The 27,454-nt window shown below is 53.9% G+C and overlaps 1 protein-coding gene across 1 annotated transcript in view; it reads left to right on the top strand.

Annotated features, from left to right (window-relative positions):
• GPR107 (G protein-coupled receptor 107) overlaps window positions 1-25,550 on the top strand; it is a 68,759-nt gene extending 43,209 nt beyond the window's left edge. Inside the window, exons 15-18 of the mRNA XM_081279005.1 lie at window positions 11,956-12,005; window positions 13,500-13,583; window positions 15,326-15,447; window positions 22,176-25,550. Of these exons, the coding sequence (XP_081135131.1) occupies window positions 11,956-12,005; window positions 13,500-13,583; window positions 15,326-15,447; window positions 22,176-22,272 (353 nt within the window). The 3' untranslated portion in view covers window positions 22,273-25,550. The remainder of the gene's footprint in view (window positions 1-11,955; window positions 12,006-13,499; window positions 13,584-15,325; window positions 15,448-22,175) is intronic.
• The last annotated feature ends 1,904 nt before the right edge of the window (window positions 25,551-27,454 follow it).

Raw genomic sequence — 27,454 nt, 5'->3', positions numbered from 1 at the left:
CCCAGGTTGAACAACTAGCAATATGTATCGCCAATAATATGATCTGTGCTTCCGACTAAAAAGTCGCGTGTAGGAGAACTCTCACCTGCCGCTCGGCTTCACAGTCTCGGTTCTGTGGGCATGTTAATAATGTGATCTTTGAAACTATTTTATATGGACCTTTCTGTATTCAAGAGTCCTGCTGACTCCTGAGAGTGTTTTCCACCCACCTGGCACATAAAGTTTTGTAGTCAGGGGCAGGTGAGCAGGCGCAGTTGGGGGACCATGGGGGAAGTCCCCTGGGTTCAGTGCAGCTTCCCCACCCCATGAACTCTAGAAGCTACAGCTTGCTATGTGTTTTGGTTTTTGTTTTGAAACAGGGTCTTGCTAAGCTGGCCTTGAGTTTTCATGTAGAGTCAGGTAGGACGGATCTTCCACTTGCCTACACGTGATTATAGTCCTGCTACCGGGAAGGCTGGGACAGGAGGATCAGAGGACCGCTTGAGCCCACGGCTGGACCAGCCTGGCAGCATCCTGAGACCTGTCTCCAACAAACATACAAAACCTGCTCACCTCCTCCCATGTACGCTGTATTTCTTTCTTCCACTTCAACCACAGCAGGCTCACACAGCAGGTTAAATGCAGAGACAACAATGGGCGTCCGGTTACATTTATTAAGCCAGATACTGCAGAGGTTTACAGATACGGAAAAAAATTCTTTTCTTTAATTACTTTTTCCTGGAAAAGATTTTATTTTGTTTAAACAAGAGAGTGTTAATTATGTTAACATACAATATCAAGAAACAGGGGAATCTTGGGGGAATACAAGGGAAGTGCCCAGGCCTCACCCGTGGTAGGCAAGCCCTCTGCCACTGAACTGCACCCCAGCCTGAAGTATTTTTGAAACGTTTGCTTCACTTTCCAATGTGGTAAATATCGATAGATATGACCCACATAAAAACTCTTTGGGGTCCTCATTCATGTTTAAAAGTAAGGGGTTCCCGAGACCAAAGAGAAGTGGTGTTAGAGGTGAGGCTTCTCAAGTCCTTGTTGGTCACGGCCAGCAGAAGCCCGGCTGGGTCTTTTCCTCATTTCCCTGTTGAGTTTATTTCCAACTCCCTCTGCTGAATGCTTTTGGTTATTTGAGTTGTCCTTTACCTCAGGGCACCTCATGCCAAAGAACTGTTTTGTTGTTGTTGTTGTTGTTTGTTTGTTTTTGGTTTTTTTGGCAGGGTTGGGGGGGTGTTGCTGGGGATTGAACTCAGGGGCACTTAACCACCGAACCACTTCCCCAGCCCTGTTTTATATTTTATTTAGAGATGGGGTCTCACTGAGTTGCTTAGCGCCTCACTTTTTGCTGAGGCTGGCTTTGAACTTGTCATCTTCCTGCCTCTGGGATTATAGGCATGCACCACCTCACCCAGCAGAACTGGGTTTTATTTGGTATATTCATGTAAACAAACCGAATGGAAAATGTGCTGGAGCTGGTGGGGCAGGCTCGCCTGTGGTCCCCGGCCCCGAGGCTGAGGCAGCTGGGCTGGAGGTGTAGCTCAGTGATGAAGTGCTCCGGGGGAGGGAGAGGCCCCAAAACCGCAGAGCCTGCTGATGAGAGAAATGGTCATTGTGTATGGAGGTGACTCTTGTTTATGGGTTTAATTCTTGCTTTCCTTAGACAGTATTCTTTTCCCTTTTTGAGTAATCTGTTTGCAGATTTGGGGCAAGACCTCCCTGTGTCCTCGACCCCTCGACCCCAGGGTTAATTCGTAACCCCTGTGGCATGAATTGAAATCCCCTGATGTTGGCTCTTTCTGTCTGACTGGGAGCCCTGGCCCCCTCCTCTGCCTTCTCTACACTTCCCTGGAAGCCGCCTCAGAGCCTTGTGTTCTCTTGTGGTTTTTTTTTTTTTTTTTCTTTTCTGTTCCTTTTTTTTTTAATCCTGGTAAAACAAGTGTGACATACACTTGAACTATTTCAAGTGTCCAGTTCTGTGGCATTGAGTGCATTTACCTTATTGTGCAGCCACCACCATGACCCATCTCAGAAGTTCCCTTCCCCACTGAGCCGTGCAGGCAGAGCCCATTGCCTCCTCTGCAGCCCCGGTCACTGTTCTGCTTCACTCTCTATGGGTTTGGCTGTGTTAGGTCCAGGGACTACAGATCAAGGACACCACAGTGTCTACCTCTTGTGTGTGTGTGGTGCTGGGTACTGAACCCGTAGGCGCTCTGTCCCTGGGCTGCATCCCCAGCCCTTTTTATTGAGACAGGGTCTTGCTGAGTTTCCCAGGTGTCCTTGAACTTGTGATCCTCCTGCCTCAGCCTTCTGAGTTCCTGGGATCACAGATATGTGCCACCACGCCCTGCAGGTTCTCTTTTTAAGGCTGGATGATGCTCTGTCACGTTATACCTGGCAGCTTCCACCTTGTGGTCATTGTGAATGAGGCTGCTCTGAACTTGGGTGTATAGATGCCTGTGTAACTCCCTGCTTTGCCTTCTCTTGGGTGTGCACCCCGCAGTAGAACTGCTGAGTTGTGTGATAATCCTGCATTCAGTGTTTTGAGGAACTGCTACACTGTGTCCCACGGTGGCCAAATCATTGTGTTTTCCCAGCAGCATTGCTCACAGGTTCTAATTTCTCCACGTCCTTACCTACACTTACTATTTTCTGGTTTGGTTTTTCCACATGTGCTGCAGATTGCACCGAAGGCCTCATGCATGTTCAGCACACCCTCCACCAGTGGGCCACACCCTGGCCCTACTGGGTACCCCCATGTTCAGAGTTTTACATTTTTTAAATTAAATTTGATTTTTTCATTTATTTTTGGTGCTAGGGACAAAGCCCAAGGCCATGTGCATGCAAAGCACCACTGAGCTGTACCCCCATACCCTCGTGTTTTAAAATTTTTAGAACATGTTGTTAATTATTTATTTATTGGTACTGGGGATTGATTGAAGCCAGGGCCCCATGGACCTGAGGCAAGTGCTTTCCCACTGAGCTGCATTCCCAGCCCTTTTTATTTTTTGAGACAGGGTCTCATCAAATTGTCTAGGCTGGTCTGGAACTTGGGATCCTGGATTACAGGGGTGGGTCTGGCCTGTTCTGTTGTTTATAGCAGCTTCCTAACGAGTGTGAAGTCGTGTTTCCTAGTGACTCACCGTGTTCAGCCTCCTCTCAAGTGCTTGTTGGCTATTCATTCATCTTCTTTGGAAGAATGTGAATTTGGGTCCTTTGTCCATTTTGATTGGATCGTGCCATGGTTTGGATATGGTTTGTCCCCTGAAGGTTCATGGACCCGGAAGCCTGGTCCCAGTGTGGTGATGCTGAGGAGGGAGGACTTGAGGTGGGGCTCACAGGAGGCAGGTGGCTCTGTAGGAGGAGCATGCTCTCTCCCGGAATGAGTGTTCTCGCACAGAAGCCCAGCAGCACTGGTACCAAGCTCCTGGGTCTGTAGGATCGTGAGCCAGGTCAGCCTCTTTCCATCATGAGGAGCCCATGTCGGGGCAACCCAGAGGAATGGAGGCTGCTGGTTTGTCTTTGTTGTTGCTAAGGCTCTCGGCTCGCTACAGTATAGGCGTGGAGCGTGTGCCAACTGCCTGTTCCCTCTGTGCATGTGTAACACAGCGTGAACGCATGGTAACTTGCCCTTTAGAAAACACCTGGCGCTAAAAGATCTGCCCTTGTCTCTTGTGGCAGAGTAAGTTCAGTGGTGGATGTTGCTAGAATAAGCCACTGACTGCTTTTGGAAACTTATGACTTTGTCATCTAAGTTGGAGTTTTTTGTTGTTGTTCTGTTTTGAGTATCTGAGATTGAACCCAAGGGTGCTTAACCACTGAGCCACATCCCCAGCTCTTTTTTATATTTTATTTAGAGACAGGGTCTCGTTAAGTTGCTTAGGGCCTCACTAAGTTGGTTAGGCTGGCATTAAACTCATGACCCTCCTGCCTCAGTGTCCTGAACCACTGGGGTTACAGGCGTGCACCACTGCTCCCGGCTCATCTGAGTTTTTGCTAAGTAAAAATATAATCTTTTTTTGAGAGAGGAAAAAGCAGAGATGCTGTCTTCTAACTTATCAGGATATAATGATATTCCAGACAATCTTTGGCCCAGGGGCCCATCTCATTCCACCTGTCCTGAAGTCTCAGTCCAGTGCTGTCATGCCAATTTGTGTATACATCGGCCACAGCTGCTTTTGTGCTACAGGGCAGAACTGAGTAGTTGTGACAGAGGTCATCTGGCCCATAAGGCCGAATATTCGCTGTCTCAACTGTGATAGAAGGAGGTTGCCATCCCTTGCCATTGTGGACAGTAAGAGGCACCATGTTTAGAACCATACTTAAAGCTGGGCAGGTGCTGGTGGTGAACACCTGTGATTCCCGCTGCTCAGGAGGCTGAGGCAGGAGGATCACAAGTTCCAGGCCAGCCTCAGGAACTTAATGAGATCCTGTCTCAAAATTAGAAATAGAAAGAGCTAGGGATGTAGCTCAGGCCCCCTGGGTTCAATCCCCAGTACCAAAAGTTAAAACTATATTTAATGAAGTGATCGTGACTGCTGTCTCTTTAACCTGTGCTTGGGCACTTTGAAATCTGTAAAGCACAAATGTGATAAGAACTGTGTTCTTCAGGACTTTGTCTGCTCTAGTATTTTACCAGCTTGCTTCTCTGAGGTGACTCTGCACTTTTCTTTAATTAGCAAGGTGGCTTTGGATATGGACCCCCTCAGCTGTGAGCAGGCGCTGGGCGTCCCTAGGGAGCACACCCGTCCCTGCCTCCTTTGGCTCCTCCCTCGCTACAGCTCCAGGCCTGGCCAGCCGTGTCTCACTCTCCAGGCAGGACCTGAGGTAGCCCAGAGTGCCTGGGCCATTGGCGGTGAGTGAGGACTGTCGTCAGGGTACGGCCGGAGGCTCCAGCTCAGAAGCCTCCAGGAGGAGGCGGTTAGGAGACGGGCCTTGCTGGCGCCTTGTGCTGTGTGTGCACCTTTCCCGTGCAGGACGGTCCTAGCACAGGGAGCCTGCCCAGAACCTTTGGGGCAGCATTTTGTGATGGAGAAGAGCAGAGGCAGAAGAAACGAGAGGAGGAAATCGTCCCCCGTCCTTCCTCTTGTCCCTGGGTAGCTGGAGAATGGAGCCGTCGGCTGGGCCATCCAGAAGCCTGAAGTTGTCCCCAGGCCACCCGCTGGGGACAGAGGCAGGGAGCACCTGGAATGCTACCGTGTCTTTTGAGCAAGAGGTGAAGTGGCCTCAGAGGACACAGGGGTGTGGCTGGCCTGTCCCTAAGCGGGTGCTTCCCAGGAGCCTATGACAAAGGCATTTCACAGGGGCCCTGTGGGGCCGCAGGCCGCAGGTGTGACTTCACACGCGTGTTTACCCAGGCCTCACTTCCATCTTGCTCTCTAAGGACTGTGTCCACCACTGGTAGCCTAGAGGGAGAGGGGACATTTTATGAGACAATTTAATACAGTGCTTTTTAATTTCTTCTAATCTCCACAAACCTCTTTTCACTACTTTGCCTCAACACATCACCTAACATCCCTGTAGTGTCACCAGCTCAACCCCAGCTTCTGGCCCACATTATCACATAACTAGTCGACCAGGGGTGCCACCTGCACTAGGTAAGCCACAGCCAAAATGGCCTAGAGTCTCCTATAGTGCTGCCGAGAAGAAGCCTTGTTAGGGACACCTGACCTGTCCTCAGCAGGGCTCTCCTGCCTCTGCCACCTGAGTGCCCATTGGAGCCCCGTGGTGGGTGCCTTCGGTGCCCTCTCCGGCCTGCCTGGCCTGGCTCATGCACCTGGGGTCCTCACGTGCCTTGGGTTTCCGTGGGTCTTGAGGCCCCAGCAAGGTAGCTGTTATTAAGATGGTTACTGCAGCGCTGCGGGAGGCTCAGGCGCTCTGCCCTCCTGGGCTCCGCTGGCCTGTGTCGGCACCAGAAGCCTGACCTGCCTGCTCAGCTCGCTGCCCATTGTGCCTGTGCAGGGGGGAGCTGGGGCCTATGTGGAGGCCACCCGCGGCTCAGCTCCACTGCAGGCTGGGTGTGGTGCGGGACTGATGGGGCCAGACACCAGACTGCATGCCCACGCTGGCCAAGGAGCTGGCCGGCAGTCCCACCTGCCCTGCCTGCCGTCCTCCTGCTGTGCTGTGGGCTTGGTAGAGGCAAAGGGCAGGTGAGCAAGGGCTGAAGCTGACGGTGGATGTCTTTCCTGCCGTCAGGTGGGCTGGAGCTCACTCCCTTTCCTTGAAGTGGGCCTTGCTATATTACCCAAGCAGGGCTTCAATCCTGGGCTCAGTTGTCCTCACGAGCAGGCAGGTCTGCTGATGTGCCTGGGAGCCCACTCTCCGCCAGTTTTGCTTCTTTGATGCTTTTTAATTTATTTACATATGTATTTGCCCTGGAGATTGAACCCAGGGGTGCTTATCCACCACATTCCCATGCCACACCCCCACCCCTGCTTTTTTTTGAAACAGGGTCTCGCTAAATTGTTTAGGGGCCTCACTGAGTTGCTGAGGCTGGCTTTGAACTCGTGATCTTCCTGCCTCAGCCTCCTGTGTCGCTGGGATTGCAGGCGTGGCCACCATGCCTGGCGTTGATGTCTAATTTTACTCAGAATGAGATGTGCAGCCCTTAACTGTCAGCTTGATGGCTATTGATGTATCTGGACCATTGCTTTAAGGTGTGTTAGAAATGTGTTTTGAGGGCCAGGGTTGTGGCTCAGTGATAGAGTGCTTGCCTTGCATCTCCGGTACCTCACAAAAATAAACAAAGAAATGTGTGAGATCACTTCTCCCCTGCCCCAGTAGTTTCAGGAGCAAAGGGTCTTGTGTTCTGTGGGGTGGTTCCTGTCTTGTTGCAGCCTTTCCCAGACTTGGTCCAGGTGCTGCCTTTGAGATGCAGTGGTGGGTCTTCTCTTCGTGGAGGAGTGCTTTCAGGCTGTGTGGTCTTGTGTCCATGTGGGGCTGTGTCTTCTGGTGACTGAGCGGCTGTGTCGCCAGCTTTCAGGCCAGGCGTGGCCTCACATGGCATAGCTTCTCCAGCCCCCAGCAGGGTTCTCTTGAGCCAGAGCTTAGGCAGATCTGAGCTGCTGCCACCAGAGAGTCCCAGTGGCTCCAGTGCCATCCTGACTTTGCCATTATCCATGTTTTATGATTTTTTGTTTGACTCAGAGTTCCCTCTGAAGCACAGCAGGAAAGAAGTGGGAAAAGGGAGGAGGGATAGGTGGGATTTCTTTCTTTCTTCCTGGGGATTGAACCTAGGGGTGCTCTACCACTGAGCCGCCCCCGCCCTTTGTGTTTTTATTTTGGGACAGGGCCTCTGCGGCTGCCCAGAGCTTGCAGCCCCCCTTCTCAGCTTCCTGAGTTGCTGGAATCTCAGACGTGTGCCACTGGGCCTGGGGGGTGGGGGTGGGGGTTAAGCCTTGGGGCTTTCTTTACACCTAGGCAAGGATTGTCTGGCAAGTTTTCCACCCATTCAGAGGCTGTTGTGGGCCTTGCCTTTTGTGTGGTCCATAAATTGCTGGGTGTTAAGGCCTCAGAGCAGACTGCTAGCAGCTCCTGGGCGTGGCAGGCACCTTGACTAGCTGCAGACCCCCGAAGCCAGCATGGCCTCTGAGTGTGAAGTGCAGTATTAAGAGCTTGGTCCTTGGAGGGGGTGCACTCAAGTTTGGATACTGGCTTCTCCAGGTGGACCGTGTGACTTCGATAACGTACTAACCTTTGCCAGGCTGGCTGCCCACCTCATAGAGGCTATCGTGAGATGAAGCTCAGATACCCACTGGGCACGTGGCTTGTGGTGATTGCTAGTAAATGGCCACCACCAGTGCTGCTGTTTCTGCCCTCATCACAGTTCCAGGGCCTCCCAGGGAAGCCAGCTGGGGGGAGGGGTAATCTGCCTAGTTACCCCGTGACTGAAAGAGGAAAGGCAACAGTCTAGGTGGGGGCAGCACCTCCCACGGGTGGTGTGTGGGCTCCTTTGCTGCTGGGTTGGGGAGGGTTGAGCCAGGGCGGTGGCCCTGCCTGCTGCAGCAGGCACTTGTGTCGGCAGGAAGCTTGGGAATCATGGCCATTTTCCTGAGAGCTAGAGGAAGTGGGGTCTGCAGGCCTCAGGCCCTGGAGAGGCTCCCGGAGCTGCTCCCTGCTCTGCCTGCAGGGGTTTCCAGGTCTGCGCAGCACCCCCCTCCACCACTCTAAGAATGGGGGCAGGCAGAGCAGCTGATCAAAAACCAGCCCCCGGGGTTGGGAATACAGCTTGGTTGGTAGAGCTCTTGCCACGCATGCACAAGGTCCTAGGCTCAATCCCCAGCACCACATGCACACGTACGAAACTGGCAGATCTTACTGTATGTTAATTGTACCTCAATAAAATTGACACAAAAATTGTTGTAAATGAATATACATTAAAAAAATAAAAAACAGGGCTGGGGATGTGGCTCTAGCGGTAGCGCGCTCACCTGGCATGCGCGGGGCGCTGGGTTCGATCCTCAGCACCACATACCAACAAAGATGTTCTGTCCACCGAAAATTTAAAAATAAATATTAAAAAAAAAAACCCCAAGCCCCCTCAGGGGACTGCTCATGGTGAGCCATTGCCATGAAGAAGTGCTGACCACCGAGTACATCCTCCTCCAAACAAGGGCCTGGAGAAGGCGGTGCGGCCCGGGGGAGTTACAGCAGTGCCCGTGCCAGGGTGCAGGTCTCCTGGCTCCATCTGGGACGCGTTTCCTCTCCCCGTGCTCATTCTTTGACCATATTTGCTGCTCCTCAGTGGCAGGGTCAGAAATAGCCAGCCAGCCTCGGGAGCCTTCACCCAAGGGAGCCCAGCTCCCCTGAGGCCCGCACAGCAGCCAGCTGTCAGCCTCCTTGGCTCCGGGAAGGTCTTTGGGAGAAAAGCAAAGGGAGGCCTGCTGCTTGGTTGCTCTCTGCACAGTGCTGGTGAGGCTTCGCCCTGAGCTGACCGCCCTGCTCAGCCTCCTGACTCACTGGGTGGCAGCCCAGGGACACAGTATTTGCCACTGTTGGTGCTGGGTTAATCCAGATAATCCTAACAGGTTCTAATACTGTAACATCGGGTTCGGGTAGCTTATTGTGAGCCACTGGCTTTTCACGTACTGTCTGGGTATTTGTCCGAAACATTTAGGGGTAGGTGTTGGTATTCTGGCCTAAGAGATGAAGCAACAGAGGCTCAGAGAGGTTAGGTGACTTACCTGAGATCATAACAGCCAGCAAGCAATAGAGTTGGAGTCTGAACTCCAGGTGCTTGGATTCACAGAGCTTGTGCTTTGGACCACTCTTCTGTCCTGTTTCTTAGCACCTCGCAGAGGCAAGGATGGAGCTCAGCGGTAGAGTGCCTGCTGAGCATGCCCCAGGCCCTGGGCTCTGTCCCCGGCACAGGGGGAAAAGCTTCACTGCTTGGACCATGACTAGGACACCAGTGGGGGCCTTGGAAGCCTGGTCCCTGCCAGCAGCAGTCCTAGCAAACGTCTTGCATGTGACTGGAAATGACATCAACACGACTCGTGGGTTTTGGGAAACCTTGGGACTATGTATGTGGCTGCGTGTCTTAGAGGTGAAAGTCCTTGGCTCCAGGGCCTGTCTGTCAGCCCTCGTGCATCCTACGTGGCATGGAGTCTGCTGTGGTGACGCTTTTCTCTGGCACGTGGAGGTGAGGGTGCAGGCTCACTCGTGCAGCTGGTCGGACCTGCCTACCTTCAGGGTCTGCTCAGCTTGGAGAGTGTGATGTGGTGGCACACGATGCCCGGGAGAGGCCAGCCAGCGTGGCGCCCTCTGTTCTCGTCCCCCCAGCCCCCACCTCCCACCCATGGAGACCTGCAGGGCCTGCTCCCCCATCAGCCCCTGCTTCCTTCCCTGTGGCCCCACCTCTGGCATTCTTCTTCCTGGAGGGCCGAGGGGTTGTCCACTGTGCTGCCCGCACCTTGATCGCTCCACACCCATAGAGACCCCCGCCTGTCACAGGCACTGCCACAGACTCCAGGTCTCACGGGGTCAGTCTCTTCCTCCTGGCTTCCTCCGTCTTTTCTCTTGACAGTTCTGAACTGTGATGTAATGTGGTGCCGCATGGCTAAAAACTCTGGGCCCTCTGGACCCACAGGGAGGACGCCCAGCTTGGTGTTGGGCTTTGCTCCTCGCCCTGAGTTTCCTGGCCTCCCCAAGGTGCAGTCGCGCTGAGCTGCCCTCCCTTCCCGAGCTCCCTGCAGGCTGGGAGTCCTCCCTCCATCCTGCTCATCCCTGCCCCCGCTGGACGCTGGGACGCCTCTGACTGATGGTTCTCAGGGAAGCCAGCAGCAGTGTCCTGCCAGGACTCACTCAGCGGCAGCACTCGGAAGAGACGGAAAGCGCGTGTGTGACTTAAACGATCCAGTGGTTGATGCTGGGTTTTTCAGTCAGCCCTAGGGAGAGGACTCAGTGTTCGTGTTCAAGAAGTACCAGCCTGTGCAGGGGCTCGGCTCCCTCCCTCCAGCGGGGGCTCGCTGGGCAGAGTGGTGTGGGCACAGTGGAGCCGTGAGCTCCTAGAGATGGCAAAGTCTGTGGCATCCTGTCCTCTGGGAAGCCTTTACAACCCTGGCCTGTTCCCAACCCTGTGTCCAGCTCAGGCTTTAGTGTCCCTCTCCCAGGGGCACGCCTAGGGTCCCAGGGTCTAGCTCAATCAGGGCTCAAAAGAAAAGGCTGACAACTACAAGAAGTCAGACCCCATGTATAGGTGACATGTCAGGGTGCATTCTACTGTCATGTATAACTAAGAGAACAAATAAATTTAGAAAAGAAAAGGATGAGAGGCAGAGAGATTTCATTTTTAAAAAATAACATGACAGTGGGGCTGGGCATGTGGCTCTGTGGTAGAACTCCTGCCTCCTGTGCACAAGCCCTGGGTTCCATCCTATCACCACAAAAAATACATAAAGTAGCAAAACACCAGATAAGCAAGCGTTTGGTGATCTGCCGGCTGTGATCCCCTTCCTCAGAGGCCACCTGTGTGCAGAGGCCACTGCAGCTCTGTATGTGAGGGTCCTGTCCTCTCAGCTGTGGGAAGAGTCCCCTGGGAAGACTTGCCCTGCCAGCCCTCTTTGGTTTCCGGGAGGAGGCTCCTGTGGATAATCACCTTGACGATAACTTGGCATTCCCAGAATTTCTTTTGGAATCCTAAACTTGATTGTCCCCCACTAATCATGAGCCAGAGGAAAGAGGAAGAGGAAATTTGAACCTTTGCCACCCACAGTCTCGTTCTTAAACTGAATCAGTAATTGAATGTTATTAAGCAGAATTAATTTGCCTCCTGCGGGAGGTTTATGATGAATGAAAGGATTGCTAATCGGGGAGGGAGCCAGGCTACCCTCCGTGGTCATCAATATTTCATAGCCACCAGCAGTGGCAGGAAGTCCTGGCTCGCTGACCTTGAACGCTCTAGAAGGCAGGAGATAGCCAAGCAGGTTGTACTTAAAGGGCTTATTATTACAGGGTGCTTAACGGAAACTGAAGCCAAATTTGCCAAGTGCGTCTGAGGGTTAATTGAATTTGCACCCTTGGCTGGTGGACGGCTCCCCAGCTGTCACTCTGGGGCCAACCCAGTGGGTCCTAGTGGAGAAAGCATCTCCCTGGGTACGGTGGCAGAGCTGAGGGGGTTAGCGCTGACCCTCAGGTGGGCGTCTGTGATTTCCTTGGTGCCCCTGTGCAGTACATAGCTGCCCCTCAGAGCAGCTGCAGCTGGGTGGCCTGTGAGAGCAGCTTCACCAGGCCCTGGGGTGGACGGAGCCTCCCATCTGCCTCCTTGCCAGAAGTGAGGTGTGTCTCAACCCCTCTTGACTGAGGGGGCACATGAACAGGACAGGGGTCCCAAGAATGGTGTGCCCCCAGAGTCCCAGCTGCTCAGGGGCTGGCTCAGCTGGTAGGGTCTTGCCTCAGAGTGAATGAACGATCGAGCGCGCAGACAGGGAAGAAGCGAAGCTAATGAGCTCTTCATGTTCTTATCCCTAGCTGCCATTAACTTAGCAAAGCTGAAGCTTTTCAGACATTACTACGTCCTGGTGAGTAAAAAAAAAAAAAAAAGACCCTGAGTCTCTCAGTTAGATCAGTTCAGGGGGCAGAGCCAATGCGGGAAGCGGGATGGACGCCCAGGAGGGGCAGCCCTGGATCTGCTCGGATTGCTTCACAACAGACTGTACCTCCCGAAACGGAAACTAAATATCCCGGTTACTACTTCTTATATTTAACTTTAAGTGGTTAAATAATACATTGATATAAAATATAAATGCCGGGATTCTAGAAACCCAGCACAGCCCTGTGGAGCCTGCTGACCCTGTCCAGGGCTGCTGCCACGGTGAGGTGGTGGCTGTCCATAGCAGTCCTGGTGTGTGCCCCCCCAAGCCGTTCCCTGGGGTGTTGCTGTTCATTAAGAAAACGAGGGCTGCACCCTGTGCCCTTCTGCAGGCTTTATGTTTTCCTGTAAGATTTAGAGAACCTCCCTCTCTCTCAAAGTTTTCTGCAGGAAACTAGTTTCATGTTATGCTAATGGTGATATTTCCCTTAAGAACAGAGATGGAGGCGGTTTTTGTAAAACTTAAGAATGGGGACAGTGACGGGTGTGCAGAGAGATCCCTGTAAGCTAAGCACAGCCACCAAGTCAGAACCACTGTGAGTTCTTAGGGTCGTGGTTTCTTGGTGTCCATAAGGTGCAGGTCTGCTGGAGTTTGCTCCGTGGCTCCTTAAAGAAAGTTGCCAAGTCTTTTGTCATGGTTTTGGCCTCGACTGTCACTGGAAGATTCTTGTATATGGGCGAACATTAGCGATTTCATTAGAGAAACAGAGGCAGGTGACTTTTTGCAAGGGCCTTGTCCTCCACCAGAAGAGGCACAGGAGTCACCACAGAGCCTCTCCTGACACAGGAGGTGGCCATGAGCAGTGGTTCTCAATGGCCAGGCAAGGGTACTGGGCCTGTGTGCCCGAAACCCTAGCATGCCTGGCTTGCTTGCAAGCCTGGCCACCGTGAGCCTGGTCCCATGAGCAGCCTGGGCAGCAACTGAGCCCTCGTTACTGCAGTGAAGTGGAGGCCTCCCCATGAGGACAGGTGTGGGTACGTCCTGACTGTGGCCCTGGACCTTTACAGCAGTGCAGGCAGAGAGGCCAGGAGTCAGCCTCTCCCTGTGGGCTGTAGTTGGCTGCTACTACTGATAATTATCTCTCCAAGCCTGGGAATAAAAAGGCTGCCCCTGGGAGATTGAAATGAGGCTTGGAGAGGTGAGGAGGGTCTAAGAGCAGATGTACCCAAGTGTGCTGTCCTCCCTCGGTGGCTGTGGTCATCGTCTTGGCCACCTAGAGACAGTGAGGAGTTCCTTCCCAGTGTAACCAGCAGAGTGGCCATCTCTCTCTGCTGTACTTATGAGTTAACACTCCAAGAAACGCAAGTCTTTGGGTGGTTCTGTTTTCTGTTTTGTAGTGAGTTTGTGAAAGCAATTTATTAGAAGAAAATGGTTATAACTTCTCTGTTGATTTTGTGTTTTGTTTCCTTCCTCTTCATACAGATTGTGTGTTACATATACTTCACCAGGATCATTGCATTTCTCCTTAAACTTGCTGTTCCATTCCAGTGGAAGTGGCTCTACCAGGTATACTGCTCCCGGGACAGTGCAGAGTTCATGTCTGAGGGATAAAGTCTGGGGATGTAACTTAAGGTTGTTTCTTATTCACATGGGAATGGCCCCTAAAACCTGCCATCTCTTCCAGTGACAGTTAAGATTACCTATTTGGGACCTGTGACCCCAGGAGTTTGGGAGGCTGAGGCAGGAAATTTGCAAGTTCACAGTCTGCCTCAGTAACTTAGTGAGACTCTGTCTCAAAAAAAAAAACAAAAAAAAACAATGGGCTGGGGGACTTGGGTTGTGGCTCAGTAGTTGAGTGTTTGCCTCACACATGAGGCACTGGGTTCAATCCTCAGGACCGCATAAAAATAAATAAACAAAATTAAGTTATTTGTTTATCTACAACTATATATATATATATATATATATATATTTTTTTTTTTAAGGGCCTGAGGATGTGGCTCAGTGGTTAAGCGCCCTTGGGTTCAATCCCTAGAACCAAAAAAAAAGATGATGATGATGATTATCTATTTGGAGTTACCTTTATCAGGGTCCCCCCTTTCTCCCCTGTAAGAGTTCTGTTTCTATTCTTCACCCTTGAATAATCCTACTCTGTAAAAAAAATATATATATTATCTATTTGCCCTGGAGAGCTGCTAGATTACATGAGAAATCTGGCATAATTGCATTATTGATTTTAGTTTTCAATTTTAAAACTCTTTAGAGAAAAGCTTCAGGTAGAGTCAGTATTGCCCTCTGTAATTAAAGCTTGGATGGGATGGGGTCTTTCCTAGCTATCAGGCCTAGAACAGTTTAGAATCCAGCCCTCCCTCCTTCTTTGCCCTAATATTATTATTATTTGAATCATCCAATATCTTTGTAAATCCTAGTACCATTTTTGTTGTTGTGTTGTTGTTTTGTGGTGCTGGGGATTGAACCCAGAGCCTTGTGCATTCGAGGCTAGCACCTTACCAACTGAGCTGTTACCCCAGCCCTAGAACTGTTTAACTGCCAGAGTCAACCAGAAGGTTTAGCTATCCTTTTTTCTTGAAGAATTCACTTGGTACATTAGGCACCAGTGTTGGAAAATTTGGGTATAAATTGAACTTTTAAGAGGTACTAGTGAGCCGGGCATGGGGATGCATACCTGTCATCCTAGTGGCTCTGGAGGCTGTGGCAGGAGGATCACAACTTAGTGAGGCCCTAAGCAACTTGGCAAGACCCTGTCCCAACATAAAAAATAAAAAGATCTGGCGATGTGGTTAAGCAACCTGGTTTCAATCCATGGTACCAAAAAAAAGGTACCAGTGAAGCCAGATGTGGTGTCACACGCCTGTAATCCCAGCAGCTTAGGAGGCTGAGTGAGGTAGGAAGATCACAAGTTCCAGGCCAGCCCCAGCAACTTAGACCCTGTTTCAAAAACCAGAAAGGGCTCGGGGTGTACCTCAGTGGTAGAGCACCCCTGAGTTCAATTCCCAGTCCCCCCCATGCCCCCCGCCAAAAAAAAGTACCATTGAAGGAGTTGGGAACGGAGCTCAGTGGAGTAGAGGGCTGGTCTAATGTGCCCAAGGCACGAGGCCCTGGTCCTAGGGGCAGACTGCTCCTGGCTTAGGCTTCAGATCTAGGGAGTGCTCAGGGGCCATGAACGTGGCCTTGAACCGAGGCCTTGAGTGAGCAGTTAGCAAGGAGTGAACTGTGCGGATATGTGGGTCGTGTTGAGGGATAGTGTTGCTGATCCCTTTATTTTGGGGTGGTTTTTAAATCTGCAGCTCCTGGATGAAATGGCCACATTGGTTTTCTTCGTTCTGACGGGGTATAAGTTCCGTCCGGCTTCAGATAACCCCTACCTACAGCTGTCTCAGGAGGAAGACGACTTGGAAATGGAATCTGTGTAAGCCACCCCCCTTCCTCCCTCTCCTCGGCCCTGCCCCCGGTGCCTACCTGAAAGTGGCACCATGGAGGGGCCTGCTGCTCTCGGCATCCTGCTGCTCCAGAGGTGCCCTCCACCTTCAGCAGAAGGCCGTGATTGTGCACGTCCAGGTGCTCTTAGGTTTGAAGCGCAGTGTCTGCCAGCCATTGCTAGTCTGTCGGGGGGAGAGGAACTTGGCAGCTGTCAAGCCCCACTGCAGCAGCTTCCTGTAACTCAGTGGCCAGGGCAGAAACATCGACAGCAGCTTATTTTTGAAAGTGTCATTTGAGAGTCTGCTGCTGATCCTCCATGTCCTCTGTATCAGATGCCCAAGTGGCTGTTCACAGCTGGCACAGCGACTTTGATCTGGTCTGAGCACTGTTTGGGGCTTTTCTGAGTCACAGGGTAAGGGACTTAGGGGCTTTGTTTCTAGGAGAGGGCGATCATTTTCTAGAAGGGTGACAGTGATTAAGCCTATTTGCTTGTGAGCTCTGAGTGTGCTCAGCCAGCTCAGTGGTCGTGTTTCACTGTGAGCTTCGGGCTGAGGCGCTGCCCCAGCGCCACCCGCCTCTTGCCTTTTTATAATTCAAAGGCCGAGATTCAGCCCATGCTGGGCTCTGCTTGGCTGCCAGGCAGTGTGGGCCAGCTCTTTGTGCTGGCTGCTCTGCTGGGACAATAAATGAAGGCAGTGCCCAGATGGACCCCTTCCGGCATCTCCCTGTGCAGAGGAAGAAATAGATGCCTTTTTATAGGCAGGAGAAGGGAGCAGGAGGACCAGCAGCTGGGCCTTTCCAGAAGTAGCAGGTCTGAGCTGGGACTGTTGGCCCAGGTGCCACTTGTGCAGGTCAGCTGGAGGCAGCAGCCTCGTTGGCTCACTGGGAGCAGGGGCTGTGGATTTAGTCCCTCTGGAGGCCTTGATCTTGGCTGCAGATGTTTGGCAGTGGTCCTCCAGGATTGACAACTAGAAGCTGAAGGGCTTCCTCTACAGAATTGAACTCCAAAACCACATGGCCAGAGTTCCTGTTCCCCACATCCTTTCCCTTAGTGGTTGTGTGTGGAAGTGAGGATGTATTTGCCTCGGGGCAAAAAGTTTTTAAAGTTTTATTTTGAAGTTGATTTTTCCCTAATGTTTTGGAATTGATTTCTCCATCCCTGTTGATGGTAGGGGTAGGCATCTTAGCAAGCTGGTGGGTATGCCTGTTAAAGTCGAGAGGGGGCCAGGCACAGGGTGCACTCCTGTAATCCAGCTACTCCTGAAGAGGCAGGAGGATGGCAAGTTCGAGGCCAGACCCTGACTCAGAATAAAACATAAAAAGGGCTGGGGATGTGGCTCCGTGGTTAAGCTCCCCTGGGTCAATCCCTGTACCCCCCCCAAAAAAAAAGGAAAGTTGGGAAGAGAAGGAGGAGATGCACTGACCCCCAGACTCCGGGGAGCTGGAATGTCTTTATTCTGGCAAGGTCTGGGGAAGGTTGGGATGCTGGGTCAGGGAGAACCCTGTGGTGGCCTAGTTTACACTCTTGTGTTTGGATCATGCTGAGTGTGGCTTTGGGAGCCAGACCTTGAGAGTGAAGTGAGCTGCATGGTGGTGGCAGAGGGGCTGCACGTGGAGCAGCTGCAGGAAGTCAGGCCTGGAGGGTGTAACTTGGAGTTGGTGTTTCCGGGGAGCGCTGGCTCGGTTCAGCCGGCAGCGTGAAACGGAAGGAGTTCAGGAGCTAACCCAGGCAGAGCACCTTTCACTCGGCCAGGAAATTGGTTTGGAAAGTTCTAGGATTTCTGTTTAGCTAAGAATGCTGCTGTAGGGGGGTATAGTTCAGTGGCAGAGCACTTGCCTTGCACGTACGAGGCCCTGGGTTCTATCCTGAACACTGTACAAAAGGGAGAGAAGGCTCCGTTGAGAAAGTTCTGTGGGCATCTTAGATGGACAGAGCAGAAGTGGCCTGACACGGAGGCCTCACCACCAGCTGCCATGCCCACCACAGGTGAGCGTGTGGGCTCATGGCTTTTCAGGGATGACATGGCACTGGGGCTATCATCTCTTCTGCTTGGAAGTGCTGTGCCTGGATGGCATCTCTTAAATCTTCCAGAAATAGCACAAGCCAGAGGCAAGGAGAGCCCTGGCCTCTATACTCCAGAGCCATTGGCTGTCTGTAAAGCATCAGCCACACCAGTGGGTCCTTCCTGTTGAGCCTCTTTATGGGAAGAAGTATTCTGGTTTCCCACACACATGCCCCAGAAAAGGTGCACAGCTTCCTAGCAGGTTTCATCCCGTGGGGCGTGCAAGCCTCACCCAGCCACTCTCCGCCACTCTCCAGTGTGTCTGCACCTGCTGTCCTGCCTTTGAGGCCGGGCTGTGGCTGTGGAGACAGCCCATGTGGGAAGTGGGTCTTGCCAGGTGGGTCCTAGGCCTGAGCCTGCTCCCCCGGGGCAGAGCTTCAGGGTCACTGTGTCTGCTTTCTGAGGCACATGCTTGTCCACAGTCCTGCGTCTTTCAGCCCTTGACCCCATCAGGCCTCTACTTTTCTGAGAAGGAGGGTGAGGAGGAGCGTGCAGCCCTCCTGTGGCTCTTACATCTTCTTGGGCCTACCAATTTTAGTCGCAGAATTTATTTTCAAAAAAGTCCAGTGAGTTAAAATGTATTAGATGAAATTTTAATGATCAGACTTGGCAGCCACTTTGCATGCTACATGTACCCTTCATGCTTGGAATTTTCTCTCTCATTGGGACAAGTGAGAGGAGAAGAAACACTTGGGGTGGCTTAAGGCCATGAAGTTGTCCCCCTGGGCTTCCCTTTCTAGGAACCTCTTCCTGCTGCCTGAGTTCGGCCGGGAACAAAGTAGAAACAGGAGAATTGGAGACCAGCAGAATTGGTTCTTACCCAGGCCTCTGTGTATTTCAAGTCCAAAAACCATATTTGAATTCTAGAAACAGGTGCATCCATTGGTGTCAGGAGCTGCCACCTAGGAGCTAAGCCCGTACCCCTAGCCTTGAGCAATGGAGGGTGAAACTGGTGTGTCTGCTCTTTGTGAAGGCAGGTGGACCTCGCCTTCACTGGGCAGTGGGGTGGAGCTCTGGGAGTGGGGTTTCCCGGTGGCAGTGGGCTGCCTCTCGTTCCTCTGTAATACTATCTTTTTCCTTTTTTGGATGGAATGTTCTCAGTACAAACCAGGGTTCTGGGCGTGCTCACGCTCTCGCCTGCTCCCTTGGTTTTCCCTTGCCCCTGTGGGAGCTTACAGCTGGGGTGGAGGAGCTGCCCTGAAACGCCCTTAAAAAAGGTGTTTTCTGAGTCTGTGATTTGTTCATGCCAGCCCAGTTCACCCAGGTGACCCTGCTCCGTAGCCCACGTGGGATACGGGCTGCACATTGGCTGTTCGGCCTGAACTATGGTGCTGTCGGCCTGGCATCGCCAGAGCTGTGTGTCTTTGGCCCTTAGTTGCCGCAGACCTGGGCTCCGATGCCACTTAGGCAGGAGGGCAGGTCGAGCTGCTCTCTCCGTCTGAGGGCTCCTCTGCTCACAGCCCCTTCTCCCCTTGCAGACTCACCTTCCTAGTCCCGGTGGATGCCCGGCCTGGAGTAGCACTGAGCCCTGGCCTCAGTCCCCCAAGGCAGGCTGAGAGGTGGGCCGTGTGTGTGGCCCCTGGGCTGAGAAGCCGTTTGTCCTGTTGCTGCTGAGTCGCTGGTGCTGGCCGTGTCGGCCCGTCGGCCCGTCGGCCCCCAAGCAGGTGTGGAGTGGCAGGGCAGGCGGTACTGAAGCTGCCCTCAGGAGTGCGTGCAAGACCAGCGTGACAGTGTCACAGCAACGCGCCACAGACCTGCCCAGGAAGGCACAGCACCACCCGGCAAGGAGGGTGCAGAGCCAGGAGGGCAGGCCCACCTCCCGTCTGCACCAGAGCCTGTCACTGGAGCTGCAGAGCTAGGGGTTCCCGCTGCCATCACGTCACCTGAGCTTTGCAGAGCCCCCTACTGCCCTGCGCGGACAGTGCTGGGGAGGGGCTGTCTGTGATGTGGCTTGCTGGCTCTGTGGCTTTTTGGCCCCTTCAGCATTTAAACCCAAACTAGGACACCCAGAGAGGTGTCTGCAAAGCTACCACAGCCACCTCCGTGTGTCCCCGTGGAGAGGCATCAGGGTGTTAATCTAACCTGCGTGCCCCTTGCTCTCTCTACTGCAGTGTCTGAGCTGCAGGTAAAATCGTGGCCAGCTTGCCAGGAATGCTGGCCAGGACCATTACAGCACCTGGGCCCCAGGTGTCCCTTTGACTTCCCAGAAGGTTTGCTGAGAAACAGGGGGCAGTGTGTCCCTACCCGGTGTGTCCCTTCATCTCTGAGGGCTCACCCCAGCAGCTCTGCTTCAGGCCACACTGAGCCTCCCGGTCCCCCGGGCTGGGTCCACGCCCCGCAGAACAGCGCCCTCTTCTCCTTCCCAGCACTCCCAAGCCCAACCCAAGCCCACACACCCCCGGCCCCTCCCAGCTTCAAGTCCCTCTGTCCACCTTCTCATGTCGTCTCAGGATTGAGGCTGCACTCTTCCTAGTTCTGCCAAGTTCTTCTCCCCTGACTCCCCCATGGGCCTGGTGCCACCTCCATCTCCCTGTCACCAACAGCACACTCAGGAGCTGCCTGAGCCACCTTCCTCAGTGTAGAAGGAGGGACTACATCTCAGGCCTGGCCTCCTGTCTTCACCATCCCCTTCTCCCAGAGCCCCAGCACTGGTGTCCTTACCTCACCTGGGCTCAGCGCCTGCTGTGCCGCCCGGTCTGGTGGGGCTCCACCCAGCACCCCCCCACACCCCTCCCCATCTTCTCCAGGGTGGGACAGTTCTTTGTGGAGGGCCACCCCCCCAGCCTCTTGCCGGCCAGCTCCTCCCCGCCTCAGTCCAGCCCTCCAGCTTCCACTCCCCCAGCAGAGGGGCTTCTCGCCAGAGCCGGGCAGCGAGGCTCCTAGACTGTCCCTCCTCAGTCCTGGCGCCCGCTCTGCGCACGTCCCCGAAGGCCGCCCCTCCTGGCTGTGGGTCCTGCAGACCCACAGTCCCAGTTCTGTTTCTGTGACCTTGCACTGGGCCTTGAAGTTGTTTCCAGTGGGCGCCCACCTACAGAGGAAGGTTCTCGTGGGATGGAAGCCTCCCGTCAGACTGCACCCGGGTCACGGGAATGTGCTTGGCCTCGGGTGGCCATGTGAGCTGTGCCTTATTCTTTACTAGGGAGGCACCATTCCCCTGGGGACAGTGTGACCTCGCTGGGGTGTCTGAAGACTTTTGTCTCCCGCTGTGGTCTGAATCAGTGGGGGGAGCCGGGGAGGCTCTGGTCCTCGTGCCGTGCCGAGGCTCTGGCTCTATAGCCCAGGGTGGGACAGGGCTCTACAGCTTCCCTCCCAAGAGCACCATCCCTTCCCAAGGCCAGGCCGGGAGCAGCTGTGGGAAGTGCTGCCGGGCGCCCCCTCCTTTGTCTTGGGGTGTTTGTCCCCTGTCTGTCACCTCTGCAGGAGTCCCTCAGTTCCCCTGACATCCACATTCCAGCAGCATGTCTGGTGCCAGCTTTGTCACAGTACAGATAACCTGTGCCCGAAGGACCCTTGTTGGTGGAAAGTCCCCACTCGGGGAGGACTGCAGGGCCCCAAGACCTGGCTACAGAAGCAGCACAAAGTGTGTGTGTGTGGGGGGGGGCTTTCCATATCCATGAAAGGGTCCAGAAGGGTAACTCTGGGTGTGTCCCATATACGGCCACCGTGTCACTATTAATATTATATATTGATATAATATTAATAATAATAATATTAGGATTAATAATAATATTAGGATTAGGTAGTTGGTAGGGGGTAGGTTGGTCCTTGGAGGGTCTGTCAAGTTGATGGAGTTGATTTTACTGATCAGGAAAGGGGCAGGCCTGGGCCAGGTGGTTTTTGGCACTTGGCGTCTCTCTTGGTGTCCCCTGCTTGTAGCACCACTCAGCTCCTTGGTGGATATGGAGCACTCGACCTGGGCCCTTGCCACCCGGGAGGCAGGCAATGTCTCCTCACAGGCGCCCTTTCTCCAGAGGTGGTGCCATCCTTACTGATAGGAGGGGCTGGCTGGCTCCGCTCTTCGCTTCTGTGTTTAATTCTTGTTCAGTGAGCAGCTCCGGGGCACCTCCTTAGTGCCAGGCACCAGCAGGCAGAAGAGGTGCCCCGGGGGCGCACGCAGGGTGAAGCAGGCCACGTGCTGAGCACAGCTGACCTCAGCCTGCTGAGACAGGGCCTGGGTCTGCCGAGAGAGCTTCACCATCTCCAATGGGCAAAGAGCCTTTGAGCCCAGAAGTTTCCTCCTAATCTGTGATTCTGTCCGTCACTGAGAAGTGACCCAGCAGGGCTGGTCATTACAATCCACACAGCTGGCGCGCTTCCCTTTCCAAGTGTTAATTATGACAGATATTGGTCTCCTAACTGTGATTGTCATCTGTGCAAGGTAAAAGCTGTGGAGGCTGCAGCAATGAAGAGCAGTGATGATGGTTGTGATAATGACAGCTGATATTTATTGATAAGGAGAATTTTTTTCTCATGACTGTTCTGAAAAGTGAGAATTATTTGCTGCACTTCAGCTCAAGTGACCGTATAGTTCACAGGGAGGGCAGGAGGCCTCCAGTTCTGTCCAGTCCTGAGCCCCAGCCATGTGCTAGGTGGTGGGTGCTTCACGATCGCCTGCAAGAGGGCCCTCATTGTTTCTGTTCTCTCCCTTTCTCAGAGTGACGACATCAGGGGTGATGGAAAACATGAAGAAAGTCAAGAAGGTGACCAACGGCGCTGCAGAGCCCCCGGGTGACTGGGATGGCACCGCGTGAGCGCCGACCGGGAGGATGGCGCTGTCAGAGAACACTGCAGCTTACCCCGTAGTCCTCTTGGTGAGCAAGAGCAGTTCCGACAGTCCACCACCGGCCTCCGACAGCAACACCGCAGAGCTTGGGGCAGGGGGAAGTGCCATGGACACCTACTTTGTACTCTTTGAGGGAAACTGGATCTGTAGCTGGTGCCAGGCACCTGGGACTGTCCTCAGAGGGGAGGGAGGTCGGAGTGAGGAGGAGGAGGAGAGGAGCCTGCCTGTCACTGAAACATTCCTAATGGGCCCACAGGCCCACACAGTGGTGGCCCTGAGCACTGCAGTGGCTGGCCTCAGCGGCTGTCTGCTGCCATCACAGCACTCCATGCCACTCTGGGGAATGGCCACAGGTCTCCAAGGACGTCCAAGAGGGACCGGGAGGGTGTCCTTACATCTTTGGGAGGTGAAAATGCATTGGAACCATCCTAGGAGGTGAGGCCAAGCTCCACTGGTGCCCAGCAGCTGCCCAGGTCCCAGCCCGAGTGGCGCCCTGACCTCTGCTCCAGACCCTGGCAGTGACCGGCACTGAGGGCACAGGAGGCCTGTTGCCTATGTGCCATCCTGTCACTGTCAGGGTCCCAGCCCCAGGACACAACCCCACTGGAGGGACATGGGCTTCCTGAGGGCGGGATGGAACTGTCTTTAAGCACAGAAGCATCCCCGGGTCTCCCTGGGGCCCCTCCTGAGCAGAGCAACAGCCCTCCTGTCTTCTTCCCCTCTTGAGGCTTTACCTTTTTTTATTTTTAAAATATGATCAGAATTTAGAAGAAAACAGGGACAAATTTTCCTTAAGAACAGCTGGGGCAGAAATTGGGCATTTCAGCGAGTGCCTCATGGCATGCGGGGCTTCCAGGTGGTTCAGCACGTCACCCCAGGCTCCAGGAGCCTTGGTGGAGGCAGCGCATCAGCTGACCAGCTGCGGGTGGCAGGGTCCCTCCCTGCCCAGGGAGTCCCTCCAAGATGCAGGGTGTGGGAGGAGCCCTGGTGGCTCTCAGGAGGAGTAGAGTGACTGGAGAGGAGTCCTTCAAATGGTGGGACACACTCAGGCGGTCCCTTGTGACGGAGGGCTTCACAGTGACCAAACACACCCCATCAGGAAAGCTTTGTGATGCTTGGTGGCCTAGCTGGGTAGGGTCACTTCCAGAAGCTCCAGCCAGCCCCTGCCTCGGCTTGTGGGAGAGCTGCCTGCAAGGGACAGGTCTTCCTGGCTCGGCAGGGCCAGTCAGGAACCATGGGGCCTATGGCTCCCTCACTGTGTTAGTTTTGGGAGCCTGAAAAGTGCTCAGAAAATGGTGATTCTCTCTGTCCCTGCCACTTGGGCTCCGGGAAGCAGCGTCCTTCCTGCGCACTTTCCTTAGCCGTCCACATCCTCCCGCCCGCTGGCTGTTGCCGAGGAGGCACGGTCCTCTGCCCAGCGGTGGCGCTGCTCCCTCAGGCAGGTGTGTGTGTAGGGTAGTGTGAGCATCTTCCTGTCCTCAAGAGAAGGAAAAACAGGCCCTGAGGATTTACTTGGGGACCTTTCCTTTTTCCTTTTTCTCCCCAAGTTAATTGGGGCTGTGGACCGGGAGCAGAGTTGGAGGGAGGAAGGGAGTAGTTCAATACTTGGTTTTCCTGTGCATAAACATGATACCAGCGCTGCAGGCATGTGTCTCCTTCTGTGACCGCTGAAACTCCCGTGTGCACCTCCCTCAGGGGACACATCTGCCGTTCCCCCAGCAGCAGATGTGGACGAGGCCCAGCCGCATTCGCAGGAATAGAAGGTGTGGTAAGACCTCTCCGCTAGGAGGGTCTGGTGCTGCCGTCCGTCCTCTGGCTTTTTAAGTCCAGGAAGCAAGTGGGGTGGCAAAGGGAAGGCTTGTGGACCCGAGTCTCAGGGTCAGACTGAGCAGGTGCAGTCTGGCAGGCTGACCCTCCTGGAGCAAACCTGTGCACATGACACCAGGTGGGTCCCAGGTGCAGGTGGCCATGGGTGGTTTCCTGCCTGTGTTCTGGATAGCCACCGAAGGCTTGAAGTCAGGCTGGCGATGAAGAACCAACCCCCAGCCCAGGACTGGCAAAGCAGGCTCGGCCCAGACCAGAAACACCATCGCCGCTCTCCATCTCGGTCTGTAATTCACTGTCTCTTTCTCCACCACTTAATAGCAGGCCCCAGGGTCCATCTCTGCCCTTGAACAAAGAGGACTGATCAGGATCCAAAGCTGGGGAGTTGCCCCCGCTGACAAGCCACCTCCTGCAGCCTGACCTTCCTGGCCCACCAGGCTCACCATAGTGTTTGCACAGGAAGCCCTTGCAGTATTCAGGCACTGGGCAGAGAAGATGGGGTGCCCGAGGCAGAGCCGTAGGTATTTATAGCTCTGCCTGACACTCCCCCGCCCTGCTTCTGCCTACGCAAAATGTCCGTGATTCCTTCGAGAATCTGCTGTGGGCTAGAAGTGCTGCTGGCTGTGAAATCTAATAAAGTGTGTATTTTGCTAGAAATTTATTTCTTGGACAACAAGAACAATCATTGATCTCTTAATCCTGGCCAAGGATCCGATCATCCTATTTCTTGATCCCTCGGTGCTTTAAAATTTGAGTGGCACTGCATTTGGTGATATTCAGCATGACTCTGGCAAACTGGCAGCTCACTCTCCTGTAATGAGCAGTTTGCTCCAGTCTGAAAGATGCTTTATCAGACCCATGGCCTGAGTCGGTGGTTTTTCTTTGTCCTTTTTTCTCCAAGAACCCACTTTAGAGTAAAACCACCTAGATTCTTTCTCCCTACCACATGTCCAGCCAGCCAAGGCAACCTGGCCTCTGTGCCCCCCCCCCCACACACACACAGACTGCTGTGGCGAGATCACCGCTCCTGCACCATGATCTCATCAGGATCTCTGCTCCGCAGCCTCCCTCCTCCTCGCCCCTCTGCTGTGCCTGCTGGCTCCCCGCGGGCGGGCGCGCTGGGAGGACTGTGAGGGCCTTGGTGCATTGCAGCATTTTCTCCAAGCTGCTCTGTGCAGAGTGTGTTTCCCAAGCTAAGGAGAATTTTATGGAGAAGGTTACACTGTACGTCATAGCCTGGACCATGTGTGACTGTCTTCCCCACGAGCCCATCCCTGCAGGCAGTGTGGAAGATGACTGTTGAGCTGGGTGCTGTGGCCACGCCTGTAATCCCAGCAGCTCGGGAGGCTGAGGCAGGGGGCAGCCTCAGCAACTTAGGCCTTCAGCAATTCAGTGAGAACCTGCCTCAAATTAAAAAAAGAAGGGCTGGGAATGTGGTTCAGTAAGAAAGCCCCCCTGGGTTCAGTCCCCAGTCAAAAGATGACCGTTGCAAATGGCTGTCTGACCATCTCCCCCGCCCTGAAGCTCTTTGTTCAAGGGAGGCTTTTAGAGCCTTGGAGAACCTGGTGAGGTCTCAGGCCCAGCTCCATCCACCCAGGAGAGCCGCCAGTGAGTCACACGGCCAGGCTGCTGCCCAGCGGCTGCTCTAGCCCTGCTCCTGAGCCCCACACCTCGCCCAGCTTGCCCCCGTCCCCGTCTCATAGAGGTCAGTGTGACACCAGGCTCAGCTGCTTTTCTTGTCCTTTTAGGATTCAGGACTTTGACTTATAGCTCTCAATTTACCAACAAGACATTTGTTTAGAACATACTAACTGTTCTGAAAGATTTGCTCTTTACTCTGGTTTTCCCTGGGGTGTTCTGGCAGGGAGTCCTGAAGACAGCCACCTGAGTCGATGCTGACACTCGTCACCACCTGGAATGTGGTTATTGGTTGGCAAACTGCCCTGGCTCCATTCCCCTGGGGCCACTTCTGTGGCCTGGTGATGCACGTGTGCCCCCCTCTAGGGGTGTGCTTGAGAAGTAGATCCTGCTTTTAGATGGCTCACTGCCCAGGGAAGGACGGGTACACCCCCTGAGGTCCTGTGTGGAGAATACTCTGGGGGGGGACAAGCCAGGGTCCTGACAGGACAGAGTCTGGATGATCCAGGAAAGGAGGGAGAGACGGGAGGTACCTTGGGGCCTGGTTGAGGCTGCGGGGTGGGCCTGCTGAGCAGCGAGGGCGCTGCCGCTCTCACAGGCCGGAAATCCTGTCCACAGAGGGTCTCGGCCCCTTAAGGAGCTTCTGCAGGTCGTGCATGGTGTTCGCCTGGTCACATGACCTCAAAAGAAGCTGGGCACAGTGGCCAACGTGCTAACACAAACTGTTAATCCAGAACAAGTTTCATTTGATGAAGGGCTTGCGGGTCTGTAAACGCTGTGTGCTTTCTGGATCAGTGGGTGGAGGAGTTTTCTGGACTTTTCTAGCGCTAATGTCAATGAAGAGCGTCCATGTGCGCTTGTTGCAGGGATGGGCTGGGGTGGGATGAGGTCAGGCAATTGTGGAGCACATCTCTCGCTGTGATGCAACCATGTCCAATAAAGATCCTATGCCGGAAGTGGGTGTTTGTACCTGAGGGAGCCTGGCTCCTAGATGCCCTCTCTCCACCTCCCTCGCATCACTTTTCTTTGTGATTTTGTTCATCAGAGTAGCAGCTGCCTCCCACCTGCCCCGCCTGCTCGGAGAGCTCTCAGACCAGACTCGGCCTGGGTCCTGCCCACGTGGGGTCCTGGTGCCTTCTGAGTTGGGACTGGGCACTGCTGCCACTTGCGGGGAGGTGGCAGTGGAGACTCGAGGCAACGCAGGCTGAACTGTGCCTCCTCCTGGCACCAGTCACCAAAGAGCTCTGCCAGTTGTGCCCCGTCAGGATCAGGAAGCCCGGGACTTTAGAGGGAGCATTTGTGAAAGCCATTCAGTCCCAACGCCTTATCTCCCCAGGAGTAGGTATTTTAAATTGAGGGATTGTTTTTCACACAGTAAAATTCATTTTTAAAGAAACAGTTTGAGTTGACAACTGTGTGCAGCAGCCCAGCCTCTCTGGAACATTCACACCAGTCCGTGAGGTTCCCAGGTGCCCTCCAGCCAGAGCCGCCGGGCCTGCTCCGATGCTTGCACCGCGGTGAGTGTGCCTGTCGCGAGCTTCCCGGTGAAGAGTCGCAAGCGCAGCCTCCTTGGTTCTGGCTTCTTTCGCGAAGCATATTGATTTTGTGATTCATCCATCCGAAGCTCTGCCTAGAAAACTACAGAATCCAGAGCCTGAAGAAGGTTCTGCCGCCCGCCACCCCTCAGC

This window comes from Spermophilus citellus (assembly GCF_964194105.1).
Source record: "Spermophilus citellus genome assembly, chromosome: 2".
NCBI lineage: Eukaryota > Metazoa > Chordata > Mammalia > Rodentia > Sciuridae > Spermophilus > Spermophilus citellus.
Note: the sequence above shows the minus strand (reverse complement) of the source record. Positions and strands in the feature narration are given on the sequence as shown.